At 40.3% G+C, this 24,503-nt stretch overlaps 1 protein-coding gene across 4 annotated transcripts in view; it reads right to left on the bottom strand.

Annotated features, from left to right (window-relative positions):
• Nucleotides 1-24,503, bottom strand: part of GPM6A (glycoprotein M6A) — a 205,017-nt gene that overhangs the window by 25,715 nt on the left and 154,799 nt on the right. For all 4 annotated transcript variants that reach the window (XM_077302438.1, XM_077302436.1, XM_077302435.1 and 1 more), the window contains one exon: nt 4,746-4,938. In XM_077302438.1, the coding sequence (XP_077158553.1) occupies nt 4,746-4,938 (193 nt within the window). The remainder of the gene's footprint in view (nt 1-4,745; nt 4,939-24,503) is intronic.

Below are 24,503 nucleotides of genomic sequence, written 5' to 3'. Positions count from 1 at the left end.
CGCATGCCCGGACTCCCGAGCATGCGTGCTTCCCTTCCCCAATGCCCGCCCCACCCCCCCTCCAAGCCACGCCGCTTACCCGCCTGCCCCCAGCAGCTTCCAGCCAAGCTACATGGTAGGATAACCTTGCCCTATGCCCGCGCTATGCCCATTTTTAGAAATGGGCTTTTCTCCTAGTCTTATCAATAAAACATATCAACAAAAGAATACAAATCAATAACTGGAAAAACTGCCATAAAATCAATTGGGGGAATCAAAGTCCTCAAAAGGAAACATCTAAAACAATACAGAAAACAATCCTCAGGTTGGGAGCAGGCAATAAAACATTTAAAAAGATGGATCCTCTGAGTTCAAAGACTGGGCAAAGAGAGATGTTTTGGCCCAACTCTTAAAGAAGAGGAAAGCACATGGCTGGCATATCCCATCAGTGTTAGGAGGAACAACTCTGGAGTCATGAATGCCATAACTGTGCTACACATGCATTGTAAGAAATAGTTTTCTTAGCTGCTCTCAAATTTGTCAGCATTTTAGGGGCAATGGCAAAGGAATAGCAAAGTTCATCAAAAGTCAAGTGAGAGTACATGAGAGTATGGAGATGAGTATCGGTGCTGATTAAGATAGTGGTAATACAGATCAAAAGAAATATGATATAGTGGTAATACAGATCAGAAGAAGCACAACAAAGAGGGATCTATAGGTCTGAACAATCAGTGATCTCCAAGAGAATGAAGTGTTTGACAATGGTTTGCTGTAGTTGTGTCACCCGTTTATTACATCTCAATAATTTTGACAAGAGCACTAATTGTTTGGGAGGCAGTTTATCTATGACCATGAGCAAAAACAGTGGATAATGGCACTTCTTGACTGCTAAGCATGATCCTGTCACATTCCAGGGTGATAAATTCTTCTGTTCCCCATTTTAAGAATTTTACTTGTGCTTTGTGATTGCCATCTTCTGGGTGCTGATGAGGTGATCTTCATTCAATACTTGAATAGGTTGCTTAGACAAAAATTCCTATCTATATTTTGGAAGATTATTTCAGTAAATTAAACTTCTTCTCGACCGAGAACTTTCCCAGGCATTTGGGGATGACTTCAGCATACATTTTTGGGGGATGAGTGAATCCTTAATTCAAGACGGCAGCATAGCAAAGAGGCTTGGTTGATTGCTCTGTCACTTGCTTAGCTTGCCTGTCAACATATAATGCAGTGAATTTTTCAAAAGTACAAACCTTTCTGCATGAGCCAAGCACACAAACCAGCACGTACAACACAGAACTCACTGGGAGGTTTGAGTTGCAGTGTTACCAATATGATACCTTTCTTTTCCAACTAATTCCAAAAATACTATTAATGTTCTGAATAGTTGCTTGGAGTCAATAATGTCAATTATTATCCTGCTTTTTGGTCCTAGCATGCTAAGTGAAATAGTCCTTTCAGTCTGTTTATTGAAACAAATTATCTAAAGTATTTTATGAGATTTCTGACTTGTGCCCTGTAAAATAAATCATTGTAATGAATAAAGAAAATAGAAACAACAGAAATGGTATCTCAGAATAACCAGCTTGCTGGATACTTAAAAACTACTACTTCTACATCTGTCAAGGTATGCAGAATACATTTAATGAAACTGATCAAAGACAGAGTTGTTTGATTCAGACATAATTCATAGCCATAAAATTTGTGACACCAAAATTCACAACAGATAATCACTCAAATCTATGTTTGCTTAAGCAGCTACTGGTTTCATGTCCTTTTCTGGTTGTCTGGGATGATACTGCCAGAGTACAATGCAGAATTAAACCAATATTCAGGTGGACCTAATTAAACATAATTAGTAGAATGGCTTATATTCAGTAGAATGCCCTAACCAAAGTTAAAGTAAACCATGTTTTTTTAAAAGTTTGGCCATCCCCCTCCAGGCATCAGTTCAGGAGTAAAGGCTGAAGGAATTCTCAAGCTATTATGTAGGATGACTTAACTGTTATACTTTCCAGTCACAGGTGTTAAAAATTAGAAATCAGACAGCATGAAATTAGAAAGTTTTCCACAAAACCAGCATTATATTCCTAGAGAATGTACTATATTCTAAACAAGGGAATATATGCTTCTTATTTTGAAAATACAACCAGACTCTTCCATTTTTATAACAAACTATGAGCTAACAGGAAACAGTAATAATACTGATTTGCCATACATCTTCAGATTCTATGCGGTGAAATGAAAGAGATTACCAATATTGAAACAATAGAATTAAGAAACTACTTTTCTCTGAAATGGCCTGTCCCACTTCAGACTGCAAGTGTGGGTTCACATGCCCGAATGCCATACTATCTTCACCAACAAGCATACTCATACAGAAAAGTAGCATGTCAGGCAGATGTTTAGCCTTCTGCTTCCTCCAATTCTAATTTTCTTCGTGCAGCCTTTGTTTTTGTTGGGATTGTTCTGAATGCAGGAGTATTCAAATTCTGTAAGTCAACACTCACACTCTGACAAAGTATTTGATCCACTTGAGATGGATGTTTCTGTTCCTCTCAATTCTATTCATGGTCAAGTGGCTAAAAACAAGCCAAAGTTTAACCTCAAGAAGGATATGATGATTGCCAAGGCTTCAGAGAGTGTGATCCTTTCAACTTCTGACCAAGTGAGGAATTTGGCAGTATGGCTGGATCCATCTCTTTCACTAGAGAAGCACAACAAAAATTGAGACCAATAGCACCTTTAAGACCAACAAAGATTTATTCAAGGCATGAGCTTTTGTGTACAGGCACAGTTCCTCAGACAAAATGGAAGAGTGCCTACACACGAATGCTCATGCCTTGAATAAATCTTTGTTGGTCTTAGAGGTGCTATTGGTCTCAATTTTTGTTGTGCTACTTCAGACCAACACAGCGTTCCACTTGAAACTAGAGAAGCAAGTCAGTGAACAAGTCAAGAATGCATTTTTTTCACTTTGTGCTTGTTTTGTAACTTACATCTGATAAGGCTTTGTTGATAAATGGCAAGGCAACCTTAAGACTACACTATTCTAACAAACTTTATGTGGGTCTACCAATGAAAGCTACCCAGAAACTCTAGCTGGTGCAAATGCCATGGTTCTGCTTGGATACAGTAAAATATTCCAATTGCATTAATTTTATGTGAGGGTTGTACTGATTGTTTTTGAGCAGAATTCAACTGATGATTAATTTGTAATGCTTTTCACAGTCTTGATCCTCCTATCTCAAACACTGCCTCTCCCTGTATACTCCTGAATGATAGTTGCACTTAGCTAGTCAAGACTTAATATGGGTTTCAACCTGGAGACAAGTTTGAACTTCACCTGCTTCAGCTGGGATTTTTTGTGCAGTAGGCTTGGCTTTGTGGAATGATTATCCTGAGGATGAGCAAGGTCCTTGCTTTGATGAATTTCTAGAACTGAGGCAAGGCTGAATTGTTTTAAAAGGCCTTTAAACATATAACTAGATCAACTAATGTGGACTCCCTATCATCTGTATTTTTATTTTCATTTATTTAATTAATTGTCCACATGTTTTTTATAATTTTTATTGTATCCCAACATCCTCAGGGCACTAACTTCAGATCTGCCATGTTAAATATAATTTACATGTTCATTTAAAAGAATGTCAGTTCTAAAACAAGGAGAATATTGTACACCTGCTCAACACTTTAATTTTTTGTGTTCATACAGATAGCTGCTTACTAACTGAAAGAACATTGGATAACAACTTGATTATGAAAAACTAGCAGCATAGCTTGTTGTACATAAAATGCAATGGCTCTAGGCTGCCTGGGATCCCTTTCAATACTCCCCCCCCCCCAGCCTGTGAAGGAGGGGAGCATTGAAATGGACCATGGACACCTAACAGCTGATCATGACAGTCATGGGGTTGTTATGATCAGCTGTAATATAGTGTGGCAGTCCCTTTAAATGCTCCTGGCCTTTCTCTTATCTACAGTTATAACTTATATAACACAAAATAATGTTTAAAATGTTGAAAGTTTAACCTAAGTTCTGCAGACTGGTAAATTAAAAGCATAAGGAAATTCAGGCTGAATCAGACCAGTGATCTATATTCTCCAGCATACTGCTTCACACAAGCCCATTATGCACGGCCGCCGAAACAGCGATTTTGGGCCACATGGAAAACGCAGAGGGGGAAGAAGCGAAGCAAACCGCTTATGCACGGGACGGGACACAACGGCGGCAAAATCCAGAGTGATTATGCACACGGCGACCCCGGCACCACTTCTAGTTGCACCCCGGTCACCTGGAAGCTGCGCTTTCTTCTGCGTTTCACTAACGCGGCTTTTTCGGCGGCATACACTGAATCTGCGGCCGGTTGCAGCTGGCTCCATGCGTTATCGGTGATTTTAGTCGCCGCCATTCCACCCCGAATGTGTGCTACCCCCCCCCCCGTGCATAAGGGGCCATAGGGGCCAGTCAGTTGCTCCGGATGGCCAAACACACCAAGCACAGGTCCTCCCTTCTTGCTAACTCTGAGCACTGGGTTTCAGAGGTTTCTTTCTTCTGAAAAGTTATTAGGGAATTACTAGAAATATGGATACTGAAAAAAACATGGAATGTTAAACTACTACAAAATGGATTCAGAGGAATTTCAAATAACCTTTTATGTTTACTCTGCCATGATATATTGGGACAGGGGAGGGAATGGTATTTTTAGTTTCTTTCACAGCAGCAATAGAGAAGCAAATTTATGAAAGGTTAAACCGGGACTTACATGGTAAAAACATCAATAGTGTCCCCAGCAGCTCTTGCCATGTCAAAATAGGTCTGAAGAATGTTGACAGTTCCCGAGAGTGCTTCATGGCCACAGCCACAGAAGAGTGCGACTCCAGCATACAGCAGGATGGTGGCGATCAAGGAGGCATAGGGAATGCCCCCCAAGCACTTGATGCAGCACTCAAAGCACCCTGGACAAAGACAGAGAAGATGATCATTTGAGCACATTAGCATTTCCCACTGCATCAAAGCTAATCCATGCTTTTTGTAGTTGTGGATATTGCACATGCACTTTCTGTATCTGTTTAGTATGAACAGGCTTCTGAACCTGGAGAAAAATAGTTGAATAGTAGTGTGGACCCATGATACTCATGGTGGGGGTGGGATTCCCTCATCCCTCCTCATTTTTCCCCAAGACTTGCACCTTGTGCGACTCCCAAGCCTATGTCTCAGCTTCCTGTGGTCCCACCTGACTTCCGGGCTGTGCCACCAGCAGCAGCATGCCTAGCACAGCTCCCAGGCTGCAACAACATGGCCTGCACATCTCCTGGGCTGAGGTTGTGGCATGCCTGATGCATTTCTTGGGTTGCCCAGTGGCCGCTCCCAGCCAGTGTGTTACTGCTGGACCCAGTGTGGAGCCCTGAGCTGCACAGTGGTCACTGCTAGGCTCAGCAAAGATCCCATGCTGCATAGCCACTACTGCTGGGATCTCCAGGCTTTGCAGACACTGCCACCTCTGGACCCAGTGCAGCTTTCTGTCACCACCGCCGTTGATGGTGACATTCTCAATCCTTGCACTACTGTCCAGGGGGGGGGTATTATACCTCCCTATGCATTTTTTTTATTTTCAGAAAATAAGTGCATCACTTGACAAATCATGTTGGATCATTTTTTGCATTGTCTCGAATGTTTGTTCTCCTAGCTATGTTACATCTTTTTAAAATCTCTTACACCATTGATTACACTGTTTTACACTTCAGTCTCTGTCAGATAGGTGACCTATAAATAAAGTCAATAAATGAATAAAAATGGCAGAGCGTGAAAAAGAGAGTTGTTAATTCTGTAATGGTCTTGAATACTCCACTGGAAGTATACTCTAGAACTCTTGTTTTGCATCTTTATAGACATATAAGGGTAAATCAGCAATGACAACTATATACTTCTAGATCTCACTGTGTATTTCTTGCCATTTGTTACAAGGGTCAGGATCTCAGTTCATGCAACTGGTTCTACTCGTATGACTAGTACGAATCATACACACACACACAGAAATATTTGTCTTAAGTCCAGTTAAAAGAAATAGATTTGTATAGCATTGCTTAATATCCATTACCCTTTAATTAGTCCTGCAATATACATGAGTTAGTCTGCTGCTTTCCATTTATGAAAAAGAATTACTGTACAACTTTAACTCCCAAAGTTGAAGCCTTGAGCATTTTGCCAATGTCTCTCTTCTATACACCTCACTCTGAAAAAGGAAACATCTCACAGACAAGATGGCCACAATCCAAAACATAGCAAAGAGCACTTAATCCCACTGAAATCAATTGGATTAAGCACACAATTTATTATTGGATTGTAGCTATTTTAGAACATTCAGTTTTGGGCAGTTGAAGAGGGATGTAGACAAACTGGAGTGTGTCCACAGGAGGGAAACAAAGATGGTGAGGGGTTTGGAGACCAAGACATATGAAGAAAGTTGGGGGAGCTTGGTTTGTATAGCCTGGAGAGGAGACGACTGAGAGGGGATTTGATAACCATCTTCAAGTATTTAAAAGGCTGCCATATAGAAGATGGAGCAGAGTTATTCTCTCTTGCCCCAGAGGGATGGACCAGAACCAATGGGATAAAATTAATTCAAAAGAAATTCTGTCTAAACATCCAGAAGAATTTCCTGACAGAGTGGTTTCTCAGTGGAACAGGCTTCATCAGGAGGTGGTGGGTTCTCCATCTTTGGAGATTTTTAAACAGAGGCTGGATAGCCATCTGACGGGGAGGCTGATTCTGTGAAAGCTTAAGGGGATGGCAGGTTACAGTAGATGAGTGATAGGGTTGTGAGTGTCCTGCATAGTGTAGGGGGTTGGAATAGATGACCCAGGAGATCCCTTCCAACTCTATTATTCTGTGATTCTATGATTCTAAGGCAGGATGTCTCCATGCTTTTAAATTTTATCAAATTCAGTTATCCTACTAACCTAACCCAAGTTTTTATACTGTGTATGCCAGTTTGTGTCCCTGAATTATTTCAGAAGAAGCACACCAACTACAAAATGACACTTAGAATATTCCTTTCAAGGTAGTAGATATTTGCTTTTCAGGGAGATACTGGTCACCCCAATAAGGACAATGGACCCATAACTTTTGACATGACCTGGCCACAGCCTTTCATTACAACTGAGCATGGGGAAAGGAGCCTGCCCTCTTGCGGTCATCTCGGTGAACCAGCTGAGTGTCTGCCTCTGGTTAGTTTCCCTGCCATCTGAAAATGCAAGCCTATTACCGGGCTTGCATCTACACATCCCCTTGTGGGGCCCCTGAAACTGTGGAGGCCAGCGTGCAAAGATAAGCCTGCTCCCAAAAGATCCCTTTCTCCCTTTCAATGTATAAATTACAACACAGTGAACATAAAGAAGAGTGTTTCTTTATGTTTTCCAAAATAACATTGCATCAAGCAAAATAAATGACTCATCTATACTACTTCTGTATCTCCTTGAGGAATTTTTGTGTTTCCCTGAAAGCAGCTCAACAGTCAATACATCCACACTGGGCTCTGGGCTGAAAAACTCTCACTGTGTATATGATTTCAGTGCTCTAAGGATACGAGTTGAGTTGAGTTCCACTAATTAAATGCCAAAAGCAAATTAGAAGCACACAGCAAAATCAAATCTGTTTCACTGAAGACTTCAAGCCAAAAATTAGGCACCTTCTCTGATCTCTAGTCTCAGTTGTTCTGTGGCATTCCGATAAATGAAATGGGTTGTTTCTTTGTGCTTGCTTATTTGCAGGCATCTGTCACCATTATGAAGACATATGAGAAATATAATCTGAACTTTTGAGTTTTGTCTCACATCTTTCAAAAATAAATGGGAGAGAGTGCTGATAGCTTTATTACATGCCACATTTATTGCCAAAATGGGTTCTGATATTATTACATTGAGATGAATTGTCTTTTTCCAATAATTACATTTAGAGGCTTTTAAATGATGAAAAAAATCATGTTTTATCTTACATACGCTAAGGGATACAATAAGGGCATTCAGTCAGATACCGCTGACCCCTAAAATTGACCGATTTATCTAGCATCACATAGACTATAATCTGAGACATTCAACAGATTACCATAACAACAAGATCTCTTGACATTGCAAATTGAGGGAGCCTGCCTGTTCATTTAAAGAAAAATCCTCCTCCCCAGCAGCTCCCCAGGAATCAGCATTACTTCCAGTCAGTTTTAGCCCTGCAATCAATCAGGTGAAAGTTGCTAGGCCAATCACAGAGAGAAGGGAAATTTTAAACTGCAGCCTACCCATTACCTTGTATTCTACACTTGCTGTTCCTTGTGTCTCGAAAAAGATGCCCTGCCTGGATTATATTAGCCTCTGCCTAGCTGGATCCTGTCAGGATACAGTTTCTTGACAGACTGGTCAGATGGATTACTACTTGCTAGCCTTTGCTAAATTATTTTCTCTTGGGGAGGATTAATAAAGAAGGGGGGCAACATGTGGGCACTGGAGGGGGAGAATTTGGGAGAGATATTGTTTTGGGTTGTTTTAGGTTCTGAGTAGTTTAATATGTGGTTTGAGCTTCTGTCTTTCCTTTTTTATCCTTTTAGGACAGGGGTAGTCAAACTGCAGCCCTCCAGATGTCCATGGACTACAATTCCCAGAAGCCCCTGCCAGCAAATGCTGTAGTCCATGGACATCTAGAGGGCCGCAGTTTGACTACCCCTGTTTTAGGAGTTCATTTTTAATTGGGGTTAGCTTTTCTTGATTTGTTGGCTTTTCCGATTGCCCCCAGAGCGATCTGTAGTCCACTTTTTGTTGTAAATTAGTGATTTTAGGCAACATCATAACTTCCATTGCTTAGGTTTGCTTAAGTTTGAACTGTTAGGCTTCCAAGAGCCAATTGCAAAGTGACATAAGCTTTAAAAATGTTCCTATTTCTCTACAAAGTGATGGGTGAGAAAGAGTGCCTCTCTATAGTGACACTCTTCAAAGAACGGCCATTCTTAAGTATGATTTTTTTTAAGTTGCTCCAAAATCCATCAACCAGCGTTTCACCTATTCTCACTATGCAGAGAAAAGAACTGTGGGACCTTAGTTAAAGGGCTATAAAATTGGACCTCTTTGTCCTATTCACTTGAAACATAGAGAGTCTTTAGAGGAGGCAATGGGCTAAGCTCCTTGATGATTTGATAGTATTTGGTAAAAAAAATATATACTCTGGAAAATCTGCCATAGGAAGCAGATATCCAATGCTAAAGGGAATAGAACCTGCCAACTCTTCACAATACAACAACAATGCAATTGAGAATTATTTAAAATTATTTCTTCAATTATGATATGGAATATAAGTGATATTTTCCCAGTGTACATCCCTACAACTAAGTGGTTTTCCCCTACCCCCCTTTTTATTTATTCATTCAATTTGTATACTGCCCCCTCACTATGATTTTTATACAATGCTGTCAGCAAAGCTTCCATTTTGTACCATTGTCAGCTAAAAATCCTTCTAGTTGATTTTACCCGTTCAGATGTGAGTACCTACCTGTGCTTCAATGGACTTCAAAGGTCTAACTCGGATCATGATGACACTACACATTTTCTCTACATTAAAAATGTATACACACTTGCCAAACATGGGAAGGACAAACACTAGGAAGTGCTGTTGGCCCTTTTTTAACCACCAGCCTGCAAACTAAACAGTTGGCCATACTGAGTTGTTCTCAGATTAGGTTGCAGAAACTGGGAAGCTCAAACCCTTTATGATCATGTCATAATCTCTTTGGACCACGTTTTTGTTTTGATTCCCTCCCCTCTTTTGTTAATTTATGGTCATTTTAAAGTTTACCCCCTCCAGTCATCTCTCTTGTCTGTAGGTGATCTCATTGTACAGCTTTCATTATCTACAGGCCAGCCAGTTTATTATTAACTACTACGTTCTAAGTTTATTTATGTAAGTGAGCCTATCTCAGAGGTGTTGTACATGTGAACGCTTTCTCTATATAGATGTAAGGAAATAACAATAGAACACAATGTGCTGGCAAATATAAAATGAAAATTATGTATTTCAATTTAAAAAATGTAAACGTGATGGGTGGCATGAGATTTTCCTGTGATCAGAGAGTTATTTTATGCCATAATCTTCTATCAATAAAATTATACATGGGGAGCCTAGAAATCAAAGATTTTGCATTTTCTTAGGTGGAGTAAGCCAAAAGTAGATAAAATGTGTAACGTTAATTTGTACCTCAGTAATTCACTGATATTTAGATGTTAAAAATCATATATCTAAGGAGACATTTCAGATTTCTGGGTGTAGGGGAGCAATTTTACTGAGGGGAAGGCAGGGTATTCAACAAGTTTTAATCTATTTTGGTCTATTCAAAATTGAATGGCACTAAGCTATAGAGTTTAGCGAAATTGTTGTGATGACTTTTAAAAATTCACCTCATAACACCAGGCCCAATTCATTGCTTATGGTTATAAACAAAGTAACCAGCCTCCAGCTGGGGCCTAGAGATCTCCAGAATTATGACTGATTGCCAGGTGACAGAGAACAGTTCTTTTGGCGCAAAAGGCAGCTTTTCAAGGTAGACTTTGTGACATTATACCCCACTGAGGTTCCGCACCCTCAAACCCTGCCTTTCCCAATATCTCCAAGTAACCCTAGCCCTAAACATCCAGTTTGAAGTACTGGTGAACTGACCAGAAATATGTGTGGACCTATGGAGACATCTTATGTCCCCTAAAATAGCAATCCTCAACCTGTGGGCCACAGACCACATGTGGTTCGTTGACTAATTGGAGGTGGGCTGCGAAGGATGCCTTCTCCCCCCCTGGCCCTTTACTTCATCCCCCCCGGCCCTTTACAACACACTTCGGGTGTCATTGTCTCCCATCACTCCCAGATGGGACTATCTCGTTGCAGAGAAACAAGCTCAGGGTTCCCATTGATTTGTCATTGTCATGAGCTAAAATTTCCATGAAAATAAAATGTTCCTTATGTTCGTTGTTGTGGCGTGTCTGTATCTTATTTTGAAGGGATGTTTAAACATTACCATAGCGATCAGAGAGCGTTAGGGCAGTGGTTGAAAGTAGAGAGGGAAACTACCCCCCCACACACCGGGCCTCAGTAAAATTGTCAAGCGTTGAGTGGTTCCTGGTGATAAAAAGGTTGGGGACCACTGCCCTAAAACACAGTTTCCTTTCCCATTCCTCAATGGTACTCCTGTCTGTCCATTTCTGTGAATGTGCTAAATACTTTATTGTTTCAAAATATTACATTAATATTGCTGAGAGCTCAGATAGATCATTATGAATGGGTGCGCAGAGACAAAGAATGTAACTGTGTTCTAACAGAGAGGTGCAGTTTACTCACAGCAGTGGGGTCTGAGGCCTGATTTTAGGAGTATGCTGACCAGCAACAAGAACTTACCTGTGTGTGTGATCTTGCATGCCACTCATTGTTTAATTTAAACTGAGCTGCTGTAATGCTCCTATGTATGCAGGGAACAAAGTAAGCTCAGATTATACATAAAGAAGCTGACAGCCCAGTTTAAATATGCAAGTAACCACAGTTTTGCAATTTGAATTTGGACAGCATGATGCAGAGTTTATGGATTTGACTGTGTTGACTGGAGATGAAATGAGGAGGAGGGGGCTCTCTCTCTCAGAATTCACTGCCTGGTGAAATTATTCCTGTTTGCTTCCAATATCCTCTACTGAAATATTCAAAAATAAAGCATACTGTTACAAAGAGATCATAAATCTCAGAATTATCTAATCCAAAGGAAATCTGATAGCACCACTTCCTGAATTTCCTATAATTCATGGAAGCGGAGAAGACATGGGAATGCAATTCTCATTAAATTACAGCTTCATTCCAAAGAAACACAACTCTTAAGATGTCAAGAGAAAATAAGCTATTGAATAGTAAATGTGAATGTCCGTAACTTTGCTACTGAAATAATATATGGCCTTATGTTACTGTGGAATATTTTAAAAAATCAACACATTCCTATTACCATAATAAATGAAATTGGTGAGTAGAAAACGCATGGTCAAAAAGTTTTCTGCTGGCAGTTTTTCAAGAGAAAACTCAGCAAATATAGTAGTTGTGCTTCTCCCCATATCCCTTTAAAACAATAACAAGCCTTGAGTTAAGAGTTTAACAAGCCTGGAGTTAAGAGTATAAACTCTGATGCATTCTGAGGAGAGTTCTCTGACTTGGGGTCACTATACATTTCTTCCCTAATCAATTATATTCAATCCAACATAAATTTAGAGGCTGGGATTGTTAGTAAAGATCTGTAGCCATATCCCAATGCTCCTATTTTTAGCTTGTTTTTAAAGTATACCTACCCAAATTACACCAAGGATGGAAATAAATGAATCAATACAATGAACAAGTAATTGCTCTGCATATATTTCATTAAACTGAGAATTCTCATTTATAGAGCATTAATGGTTATGAAAATGCACAGAAAATCACATTGTGATTAGCTTTTATGTGGTTGCAGTTCATTAAATTTTATTGTAATTTAAATGAAACATCATACTCCCACAGCTAATAAACATGCAAGATATGGTCATTTAGTAGTGTTGGCATGTAAAGTAGATTAGCCAGCCATACTGTAAACACCCTCCAATCAAAAAAGTTGCAAAAAGGAAAGACAGTCATTTATGGAACAAGTTATCTTATTAGCAGATCAGCTAACAATTCTATTTGGGGCTGTACCACCTCAATATTTATGTCAAAAGATGTTTAAAACAACCCCCCTCCACACACACACACACACACACACACACAGAGAGAGAGAGAGAGAGAGAGAGAGAGACCAGTCTGTCTGGAGATCCCCTGGAATTATAGCTCATTTCCAGACTAAAGAGATCAGTTCCCCTGGAGGAAATGGCTGCTTTGGATGGTGGACTCCATAGCATTATAATCCACTGAGATCCCCACCCCACCCCAAATCCCGCCCGCTTCATGCTCAAGGTATTTGCCAACCCAGAGCTGAAAGAGAAAGGGAAAATGATGCATTGTTTTAAATACACATTGAAATGTTGCTCTAACTTTTGATCTTGTTATATGGGCAGGACAGATTGTTCAACATTTAAAACTGATTTGCATGACCAATGAAAGTTACTGCATTAACACAAAATCAGTATAATCTGTTGTCCATTATCATAGTGAAAATGACCCAGCATGGAAAGCAGAGAACACATGGGGCACATTAATAAAAATAGTGGCATGCCTGCAGAATAGCAAAGCACGACATTATATCGCACACCCCCTGGCCCTCCTCACCTTTTTGCTGTCTCACCTTTGTCTGCCTTCTTTTTGCACGTCTTACCCTCCTCACCTGATGCTGGAAGAGGTGGAAGAGAGCAGTGCATCTTATATGCATAGCGCTTCCGCATGTCAATCAATTCAGGAAACCAATCCCATTTTCCCAACAGTTTAAAGGTCCTGAAATGCCCGCTAATACTTTTTAAAATCATACTTCTCTGTTGCAATGCTTATGCATGGAATCATATATGCATAGTGATTTTGAATGCCACCCCTTATGGGATCATGAGTATGCTTGTGCAGGAAGGACCCGATTTGGCCGCTTCAGCTTCAGTGCCCATGGAAGTCAATGGCGCCATAGACTATAAAGGGAATATCAGCGCTCCTGTCTTTCCCGGGGCCTGGGGGGAGGGGGCTTGAGGTACAGCCTCCAAACTTTCAGGGTGGCTCTAAGAGGTTCTTCCCTGACTCCTCTCTATATTCCAAAATGATTGGTCCAAGGGGTTCATGACTAATGGCTCCCAAAGAGTGCCACCCCGCCATTATATCCAATGGAGGCTCAGTCTCTCTCTCTCTCTCTCTCTCTTTCACACACACACACACAAACACACACATACACACCTGTCACTTTACTAAACTGGTACAAATCATTTAAAAATAAAATGGAGCATTAAACAATTATTTTAAAACTTACCTTTCAACAGTTCTTATATGATTAATGGATATGAATTGTACTGTTTAATTTGTTTTGTATTGAAGTAACTACATAGCTTCCATAGCTGTAACACCTTCTGCTTCCTGACTCAGGAATGGAATAAAGAATCCAGCTTTCATCCCATTATCACAAAAAGACAGATCTGGCAAAACTTTTTTCTCCTTGCATAGGGTCTTATCTTTTGCACACATCAGCACTTCCTAGCAAAATACTACATATGGAATGTGCCACCTCCAACCCTGTTTTCCTCTAATATCGGCTCTCTACAAAGATTTGGAGAGAAACAATTCCAAAGCTCAATCCAAAACAGTGAAATGCCTGTGAGAAAAAATCCCCGTCAATTCTATCAATGTATGGTGTTTTCCAGTAACATATCACAGATCCCAGTTATCTGTCTCTAAACATGGCCCAACTAGTCTTTGGAGTGTAGACAGACAGACAGACAGACAGACAGATAGATAGACAGAAGGCTCATTGGTCCAACTAGCTTGTAATTGGTTTTGATTGACAAGTACTCCACAGTTTCTCAGCCATGGAAAGATTATTTTGAACATTCATCACCTGAAATAATCAAAGTGGAGATGCCAGGGACTGAACCCATGCCTTTCTTCATGTAAACCATTTGCTTCTTGTCTGAGCCATAGCCCTTTCTAAAACTCAGACTTTTGCAGACCACTGCTGTCAGCTCAAAGTAGTAGCGGCTCTTCAAAATCTTAGGCAGAGGTATTGTCCAGCTCTGCTAAACCCAAAGTCCTTTGTACATGGAGAAGTGGGGGGGGGGGATTTAACCTGAGGTGTTCTGCAGACAAAGGATGTGCTCTACTGATAAACTAAGCATCCTTCCCTTAAGTGACAAGCTGAAACAGTGGCAAGCTGAAACAGTATTTTTATTCATGTCATTTCCATTGGATTACATGGTAAAATATAATGCTTTGGGATGCCTAAAGCATTACACAACAACAGTTCATTTAGCTGCACAGAATGTAAAGGAAATAGCTAAATAGCTACATGGCATGGAGTCTTTAAACCTCAGAAAACGAACAAAGAAGCAACAGCTACCAGGGCAGCCTGGAAACTAGTTTCATCAGTAATAACAGCAATACTTACATCACATCAAGCCATTTCTTTGACAATAGCAGAGGAAATTCCTGCCTCCCAGATGTTTTAGGATTCTCAGTTGGCACAATTACCTGTGTGAAAGGTTAACTGGCTACTGCAGGTTTGTATAAAGACTTTTGTTAGGTTTTTGCATTTTTCCAATTGAAGAATGGAATGGCATACTGATTTCTGATGCCAGAACACATGAAACACATGAACACATGAAGCCTTACAAAGAGGGAGGCCGTATGAGAGAGGATGATTTATTAATAACTACCATTTTATAATCCCCCTCAGAATGCTTACTTCTTTGTAACTCTAATTTGATCCTTGGGAATGTGGCAGATATGAGTCCTACTTACTGGCAGATATAAGTCCCACTTGCCACCAAGGTAACTTGCAGCCAGACACCTCCTCCCCTTGCAGTTTCATTACTGGATATCCCTTCCACCAGAAGAGCTGAATATCCAATGGCAGCTTGAATTCTGACGTTTCCACCAATGAGCTCTCAAATGCTAAACTTCCACCAAACCACAATACAGTACCAGTGTCATCAGTAAGCAGCTGAATCCTGCAATTTGGCCAAGTGACAATGAGGATGCTAATGATGCACCAATTAATGCCAATAGCTCTCCTTCTACTATGTGAAATTCAAGTGCATAACAGAACTTGCCAAGCCCCCAATTTTTCTAGTTGTTTCTTCTTGTGAGCTGCCTTCCATCAGTGTCACTGGAATTCTTTGCCAAAACATGCAAGGCATGCATTCCCCTTGTCCTGCTTCCCTTCCCTTGTCCTGCTTCCCTTCTTCCACTCCCATTATCCTTCCCTGCTCCTGGCCAGTCTGCCCTGCAGCCATCTCCCACATCTCCATCAGGCTAGCAACACCTTATCCTGAAAGCCCTCCTCCACACATCTCTTTGCATCTTCTGCTGCCTTCATGAGCAAACCCTACACTTATCTTTTCTCTCCAGATTAGCTTTTCTGGACTAGCTATGTAGGAGGGACACCATTTGGATTAAAAGAAACTTCAGCAATTACACTGAATACTTAGACTGTTTCTGCAGTCACGAAAAATGCCACAGTGGCCTTTCTGAAGTCCTATGGAATAACAAAACTTTTACACAAAAATCAGGCTCTTAAGGAGCGGGTCCCTGTTTGCCACACAGTTTGAAAATCCTCAGAAACAGTGATCCCCCCTCCCCCCGGAAGGCAATTCATGGTTATCCAGTCTTGCTTTCACAATGGCCCTGCCTGAGGCAAGTGGTGGGTACTTGAGGAAGTGTTCACAGGTGCTATGGCACCCATAGGTGAAACACTGGGGAACCTGCAGTACAGGGTATTGACATGGACTATTATGAACCAGGCCACAACTTTGAGATTGTCTGGCCTCAACTCATAATAAGTTATTTGCTACCCGAAGAAGTCATGGCTTACAATCCCCACTTTTGCCTTTTCCTAATGTCACAGATGTCAGGGCTCTTGAATGGCTGCTTATTCATAATTGCTTGGAGACCACTGAATGGGTAGCCAAGTTTTTATCTATAGTTATAGATAACTATAGATCTATAGTTACCCACAGGGTAAAGCAGTAAACGTCACTGGCTTTATCTTCTTGTATTTGCTGCTCCCTTGTCTGCTCTAATTTTTTACAGCTTTATTGATCTGTATTACAGAACTAATTTGTATACTGCTTTATATTTTGGATGCCATTAAAGGTTATTGTATTGTATTGTATTGTATTGTATTGTATTGTATTGTATTGTATTGTATTGTAATGAGTTATTGTTTTCTAAATTTCATTTCTGAAAAATTACCATTCAAATTGTCAGTACTGTTAAGGTTTCAACCAATCAATAACCTCAATTTTTACTGGACCCCATTAATCTTTTCATTTTTTGTTAGTGAATTCATGAGACTAGGTTTCTTTTATTGCTATTCATTCACCCATTTCAAAAATACTATTCCTAAAAGTGCACTAGTAAAAAAGCTATTCCTAAAAATGTAATTGTTCTAACTGGAAACAGCGTTTTTAAAAAAAGAAGAGGAAAAAATGGGAGAGGTCCTACAAAGTGATATAAACTAATTCATGTGTTTGCAACCCCGCTTTCCATAGCACAAAATATTTTGTACACATGACCACAGAGGAGCAGACAACTAGCTGTAATGACATTTTAAATGATATAAAAATCCACTGCATTTAAAAGTCCATTTTACTGCAGCACAGATATTCCCCAAGGCTGTCCTCTTTTGCCCTACCCACTTCAGAGAAGACATGGTACAACTAATGTAAGGAAACACTGTCACTTTCAGACAATGTGTACTCCAACATTTCTAAAAATGTGCCATCAAATCACAAGTCACACGTACTGAAGACAACGTGACCTATCTTCCTAGTGGAATTGGATGCTCTGAACTAATGCTCTGGACAGAACAGTCACAACAGACGAACATACATAGCATATATTCCACTGCATGAAAAATCTGGGAAAGACAAGCAGGATAAAAGAAGAAGTCAAACAGCTCAGCTTCAAAGATTAAAGTAGACTGGAGCAGGGCCACAAGGGTCACCAGAAAACAGAGGGGGGACATTCTCCCCTTCCTGCACAAACTAGGTGACTGCAGGTGCTGTTTAGATCCACCTTTCTCATAGCTTTTAGTATTGAGAAACCCTTCAGGCTTTAAGAAGTGATGCAATCATGCAGAATATGGTGGGGAAGCATAGCTGTGTACATATCCACCTGGAGCCCCTCCCCTTCCCTCCTCCTACAGGCCCATCATTGGCCATTGGGGGGCGGGCAGGTCAACATAACCATATATGGTCATATCATCTGATAAATATTTAACAAATTTAAAAAAATGTATTAATAATTAACTTCCACCCTTTCAGGACCCCCTTCCAGGATCACCACGAAGAAACCCCAGGGCTTCATGAAACCGTGGTTAAGAAAGCCTGGCTTAGACCAGACATGAAGCTGTGTCTCATAGAGTTCTAATAAAACTTCACAGAATTGCCCCATACAAAAATACTGCTACACATTGGCAGCCATTCATAAAGACTAAGTTGTACCACATTAGACGTTGTATATGGCATTTTCCTTGGACTGATGGGCCCCTCATTTTTTGTTTGGAAATTTTATGTGAGATAAAAATATTGTGCATACAACTAACAAACATTTTTCCTTAGAAGAAACTAGCAGCAGAAAACAATGGTAAAAGACCTCCGTTTGGTTGTTCTGTTGAAATGCTGTTTGGGTTGACATGCCATGTTATGTTATGATTGTTATCTGACAGACTGTTATAATGTTCTATGTAATTATTTTTTACAACGTTCTATGTAAACCGCCCAGAGGTGTATGAAAGGGCGGTATAAAAATCCAAATAAATAAAATAAATACATGCTTGTGCTTTTGATACATTTGTGGAAATAAGCAAAGGTGTGATTTTAGGGAGATAATAAGAGAGAAAAGACAGAAATAAAAATCTGGCATTTGCTAAACATGGCTGCACAGTGACTTTGCTGATTTTAAAGATATTATACTTGATTGAGTGCAAAATAATTATAATTATCTACACTAACACCCATTAGATTTATATATGAGAAAAACATAAGGATATTGTACTCAAATATATGGCTTTATTAAAGAAAATCTAAAGCATTTCCATGTGCCATAACAAACTTCCAATGGATAACCTGAAGTCAAAGCATATCCCATTTCTGCAGATTTCATTACCTAACAGGGGTCTTAAAAGATTCTCAAAATCCTGTGATATTAGCCATGTGATCATGCTGAAAATATCTGCTGCTGGCAGAAACATAAACAAGGAAAGTTACATTTTGGAAAATCCACTCAACACTGTTATTTTAATTAGACCCAAGGATGTGGAATATTATTAAATGTGAAAAGCAGAGGTAGGACTCTTAGTAGACTGTAAACCAGCCCCTTCAGCTTCAGATGTTTCATGTCAGCTAAATTACAGTTAATTGTGAACCTTGAATCATTCAAGTGCATTCAAGGTGTTGGCACAAAAACTGGGGATTCCACTCTGTTATAGTTACTAGGTGATAGGCATTAGCCCTGTTCCGGGTGGCTCTCAGAAGCTTAGCAGGGTCATCCCTAGTTAGTGTTTGGATCACAGACCACTAAAGAAACCCAGGGTCACTCCACTGATGCAGGTACTGGCAAACAACCTGTGACCATCTCTTGTTTTGAGTATCACACAAGGGTCACTGCAAGTTGGCTGTGACTTGAGGGCTCTTAACACATATACACACATGAAAGTGTAAACCTGCCATATTGGAAAAATAATTTAGTCATTTTCTCCAGTACCACTTTTAAAGACATGTTCTGTGGTTAATGAACACCATGTGATACTTCCTTTCTTCAAGAAGTCACTTGATGCTTGACTATTTGAGTTTTGATGTCAAGTGTTTTTCTTCTCCTGGGCTTTGGGTGGTAATTTTTCACTGTGGTGCCCATCACTTTGGGGACATTTTCAAAACAGATCCCCCCCCCCAAATTTTTATGCTCTAATTCAGGGATTCCCAACCAGGGGTCTGTGGCTGCCTCTGCCCAGAGGGCTTGGTGGGTAGCTCATGGGTGTAAATATCAAAGGGGGGAGAATTGGTTGTGTTGTGGTATGGGGGATCTTGACTATCTTCTCAAGCCAACATGAGGCAGAGCTGCTGTATTAGTAGTAAAGATGTTTGAGGGGGAATCAAAGGAGGGCAAAAGGTGTGGGAGGTGATGTCACTTCCAGTAACATCTCACTTCCAGGGGGCTTGATAGTGAGGTATGGCCAGCTGAGATCCCTTCTAGGGGTCCTCAAAGCCTCAAAATTTATTTCAGGAGCTCCTCCACAGTCAAAGGTTTGAAAAAGGCTGTTCTAATTCATTACTGTTACTGCTTTAGAACGAGGGCCAGAAGTTTTTCTTTCCTAGCCCCCACCTGGTGGAACAAGCTTCCTGAAGAAATCAGGGCCCTGTCCGAACTCCCAAAAATTCCGCAGGGCCTGCAAAAGGGAGCTCCTCCACCAGGCATTTGCCTGAGACCATCAGCAGGTCCCCCCTCAGACAGCTCTCCATGGCCTGAACCAGTCTGTCCTCTCTGGAGGCCTTGTCTGGGTTCTGTTCATGTTGTATTGTTTATGATCACTGAAATTGCGTTATGGGATTGTTGTTGTTGTTGCTGCTGTATTTGTTTATGTTATGTATTAATTTGTTCCATGTATCCCCCATGTTGTATGTAACCCACCCTAAGCCATATGGAAGGGCGGCATAGAAATCAAATAAATATAATATAATATAATATAATATAATATAATATAATATAATATAATATAATATAATATAATATAATATAATATAATATAATATAATATAATATAATATAATATAATATAATATAATATAATATAATATAATATAATATAATATAATATAATATAATATAATATAATATAATATAATATAATATAATTCTACTTGTGTTTGTCTTTGTTTCAGTTTTATGGCTACACTACTGTGTTTTTAGCATTTTAACAGATATATATTTTGTGTGTTTACTGAAATGCTGAAAATTTGTATGTTTGAAGTAGTGAGTGAAAAACAGAAAGACAAGTGTACAAGGCTAGGCCTAGAGTGGGAGGAGCCTTTCCAGTTTCACTCTATGTCAGGGTTTCTTGAAACCCTGGGGTTTCTTGACAGCCCTGGAAGAGTTTCCTGAATGGGCGGGAGTTAATTAATTTTAAATATATATTTAAAATGTGTTAAGCATTTATCGTAATATGACCATATATGGTCATGTTTATCCAAAATGGCCAATGGTGGGCATGGAGGAGGTGGGAAGGGGCAGGGCTCCGAGTGGGCATTTACACAGCTATGCTTCCCAACCATATTATGCACCATTTCTGGGATTTCTCGAAGCCTGAAGAATGTTTCTGGGGGTTTCTGGGGTTTCTGAACATTAAAATGGTTCCAAAAGGCTGCTCTATGTAAACCACATTACTGCTAAGATCAGCTACCAAACATCAGTGCTGCAGGGCAACAATTGCTCAACAGCTGTTTGATCTACCCTATATTTATTTTATGTACAGTTTTGTTTCATACTAATTTCTATTCTTTACAGATGATTTGGAATAGGTTTCTGGAAATTCTAGCTGTAGCCTTGTGAAAAACAGGATTATTTCTAGCATGACCAAGCCAACAATATGAAGATTCATAGGCCAGAAGGCAATTGGAAGCTAGAAATCAATTTCAAAAGAAGTCTAACATTCCCCAATGTGGAAGACCCAGACTTGTTTGATCTCATCAGATCTGGGAAGCTAAGCAGGCTCAACCTCCCCTCTGAACGTCTCTTGCCCTGAAAACCATACAGAGTAACTGTAAGCTAGCTGCAACTTGCTGACACTTTCCACCAACAACTACTAAACTTAGCTTACATGCCATGCTTGGGATTTCAGTTTTTATAATATGGGGGAAACAAGAAAAGGATGTTTGGATTGACAACATCTCTATTGATCCACAGTTTAATGCACTTCTCAGAAGCAATGGACACTGTTCCCTTTTGGGACACCTCGCCTTACTGTTGTAGAAAATTTACACAAAAACAGTTTTAAACAGAAAAATGACCACAACAATTACCAGAGAGTCATACCTCATCTTTACCCTACCATTCTCCTCATTGTAGTCCTGTCTCCCTGTGGGATATTTTTAGAGTTCTATAGCATGGAGAGGGTCATCTAAGTGGACCAGTTTTTCCTGAGAAGTTAGAAATATTCCATTGGTGTTGATAATATGTCACAGGTTCTCACAGCCTTGGCTTCTCTTAACCTTCTGCGGTCTATCTTTATTGTCATGACTAAGGGCGTGGGGGGAAGACACTGTAACTGTTCAGTTGAAAAACAACCGCTTGTTTAAGAAGGGATCATTTCATTGTTTCACTATAAAATTAGTGCAAATATTGTGCTCAGAGTGTCTAGAATGTCAAAACTCTTCATAGAAAATACACTTAGATGCTTGTCACACCCACAGTTTTCTCTGCATATTATGGACTGGCACAAAGTGACTGCTTGTATGCAATGGGTTGAAGAACAGTGCCTGTCTCCATTTAAATAGGGCTGTTGAAGGCACCACAACCCTAGAAGGATGTCTTAGCTATAAAGACTCCTAAGGGTTTCAATCCGTCATGTTTGGCCTGCAATAAGGTTCTGAATTTTAACTCCCAAATGTGTCATAAAAATACATCATACAAATTTCATTACGAAGTAAGGATCAAGAGGTCAGACTGCTTTTATGTTTCCGTTATATAATCCACTGTACAGTGCATTTGTCGCTCCTGGCACCACTTTGTTCAAAGCATTCCTATTTCTACACTTTTTCCTTTAGGCCAGGGTAAATGAAGGCTGCTGAGCAACCTTAGTGGAGAAGCAAAGATTAGTATTATTAACATAAATCGAAATGTATTTTATCACATGAGCAAGCCACTAATAAAACATTTACTACATTCCCGGATATAACAATCATGACTGTATAGCTCAACCACATCTAAATTATTTGCCTAGCAATTCTTTTGTAAAGAGTGTATTCAGTTTTCAGATACATGTTTGCTAGTAAGGAGGACAACTTTAATAGTTGCTATGAACTGCAAAATTATCATTGCCTTTACTTTATGAAATTCGTGTTATACTTCCAAGGCAAACATTTTCTTACAAATTCTACCTTTGTATCTTAAAAATATAACACATATATTAACAAAATGTATTCAAAGGAGCATTGTTTGAAGCTTTAAAATCCTTGGACTGGAATTTGATCATTCTTAAATAAACATCTGTAAACCGCTCTGAGGTTATAAATAAAAGAGTAAGGGCAAGTTGGGAGGAGTTAGGGCGGGTTCTGTCCGGGATAAAAACTCGGAGGGGCGAATCAGGAGCCATGAAGCCCTCCGAGTGTCAATCCTGGACCAAGGAGGCCTCCCCATTACCTCCTTGGCCGCCATACACAACTCTTCGGTGCGGGGAAAGGAACATGGACGCCGCGTCGAAGATGCAGCGGCCCTGCTCCTTTCCAGCCGCACTACCTCCCAACTTCCCCGAAAAGGACCTGGGACACCACGCCGTCCCTGTTCGTTTCCACCCACTCCTAACTACCCTCCCACAAACGCATTAGGTGCCCCTTGCCACTCCCGCATGCGCCTCCACCAGCGCCGATGCCCTTCCACGCTGCTGCCCGCCGATCACCCATCACTGCCGATGCCTGGACCTCTTACCCGGTAGGTGCGCCGCCAACTCCTTCCTCGCTCCATGCATGCTCCCTCCTCTTCTCCCGGCCCCGGGGACAGCCTGGCCACCTCTGTGGCGCACCCGGCCTGTTCCCACTGCCAAGAAAATGCCCCTGGTTCCCCGTGCCTTGCCGCGTCGCCCCAGCCCCTGGGAAGCCAACGGGGGCCTAGCGCCCATTTTATGCATAGCTAAAATGGGCTTAAAATCTAGTATAAGTTATAAATGGACTCCATGTTCCCTCTCAAAATGGTACTTTGTAAAAAAAAAGTCATACTTTGATGCTGAAGAATACCAGTGAATATCTCCATAAACATGATGATTTCCTTCACTATTGTAAGATTCTAAGGGAGAAGATTTCCAGTACCTAAATTCAGTGCAAATTCTTCATTTCAATTAAGTGGTTTTTCATGCTGACCCAACTCATGAATAAGAACATTCATTATAGCTATTTTCAACTGCTGTTCATATCGAGGAGCTGAGTTCATCCTAAGTTTAGTTTCACCTATCATTCTAGAACATCAAGTTCTATGCTAAAAGCACCCGACTCCCACAAGTTCCCAAGCAGCTGCAGCGTTCTTTTGCTTAGTAAAGAGATGGGTGTTCGGAACTGAAGTGTCTGTGTTTTTACTGACCCCACAGATTTAATAACCCCTTTTTCCAAGAAAAACTTTTTAATATAAGATTTTTTTAACTCATAAAAAAGAAATTCTACATATTACAGGACTGCTTTTTGAAGAAAAGACAAGCATTACGCTGACATTTGACAATACGTACCTTGTTCTTTTGCATCACCTTAATATCACATACCACATACTGCATTTTTCCTGAGTTTGCATTTTCACCAATGAACATATGCAGTCTAAAACCTCCCCACCTGGGATTGCAGTTAAACATACACCTTGCCCCATTAACACACAATGGTGACTGCGTGTAGCAAGAGGCTCATGAGTTACATGCAGTCCTGGTATGTGATGCCGAAATGCCAGAAACATCTGCAGAGAGCTATAACTGCCATAATCCTGGAAGCATGCAGACATTTAGATCCACTCCATCATTACTGTAATTTGCAGTTCTGATCAGAGATTGAGATGATCTGAAGACTGCACTTCATAGTGCAATGCCTGAATCCTCATGAATGGACAGGAGCCTCTGTTG

Source organism: Paroedura picta, chromosome 10 (assembly GCF_049243985.1).
Source record: "Paroedura picta isolate Pp20150507F chromosome 10, Ppicta_v3.0, whole genome shotgun sequence".
Taxonomy (NCBI): Eukaryota; Metazoa; Chordata; class Lepidosauria; order Squamata; family Gekkonidae; genus Paroedura; species Paroedura picta.
The sequence above is the reverse complement of the archived record's forward strand: the minus strand, read 5'-3'. Positions and strand labels throughout refer to the sequence as shown.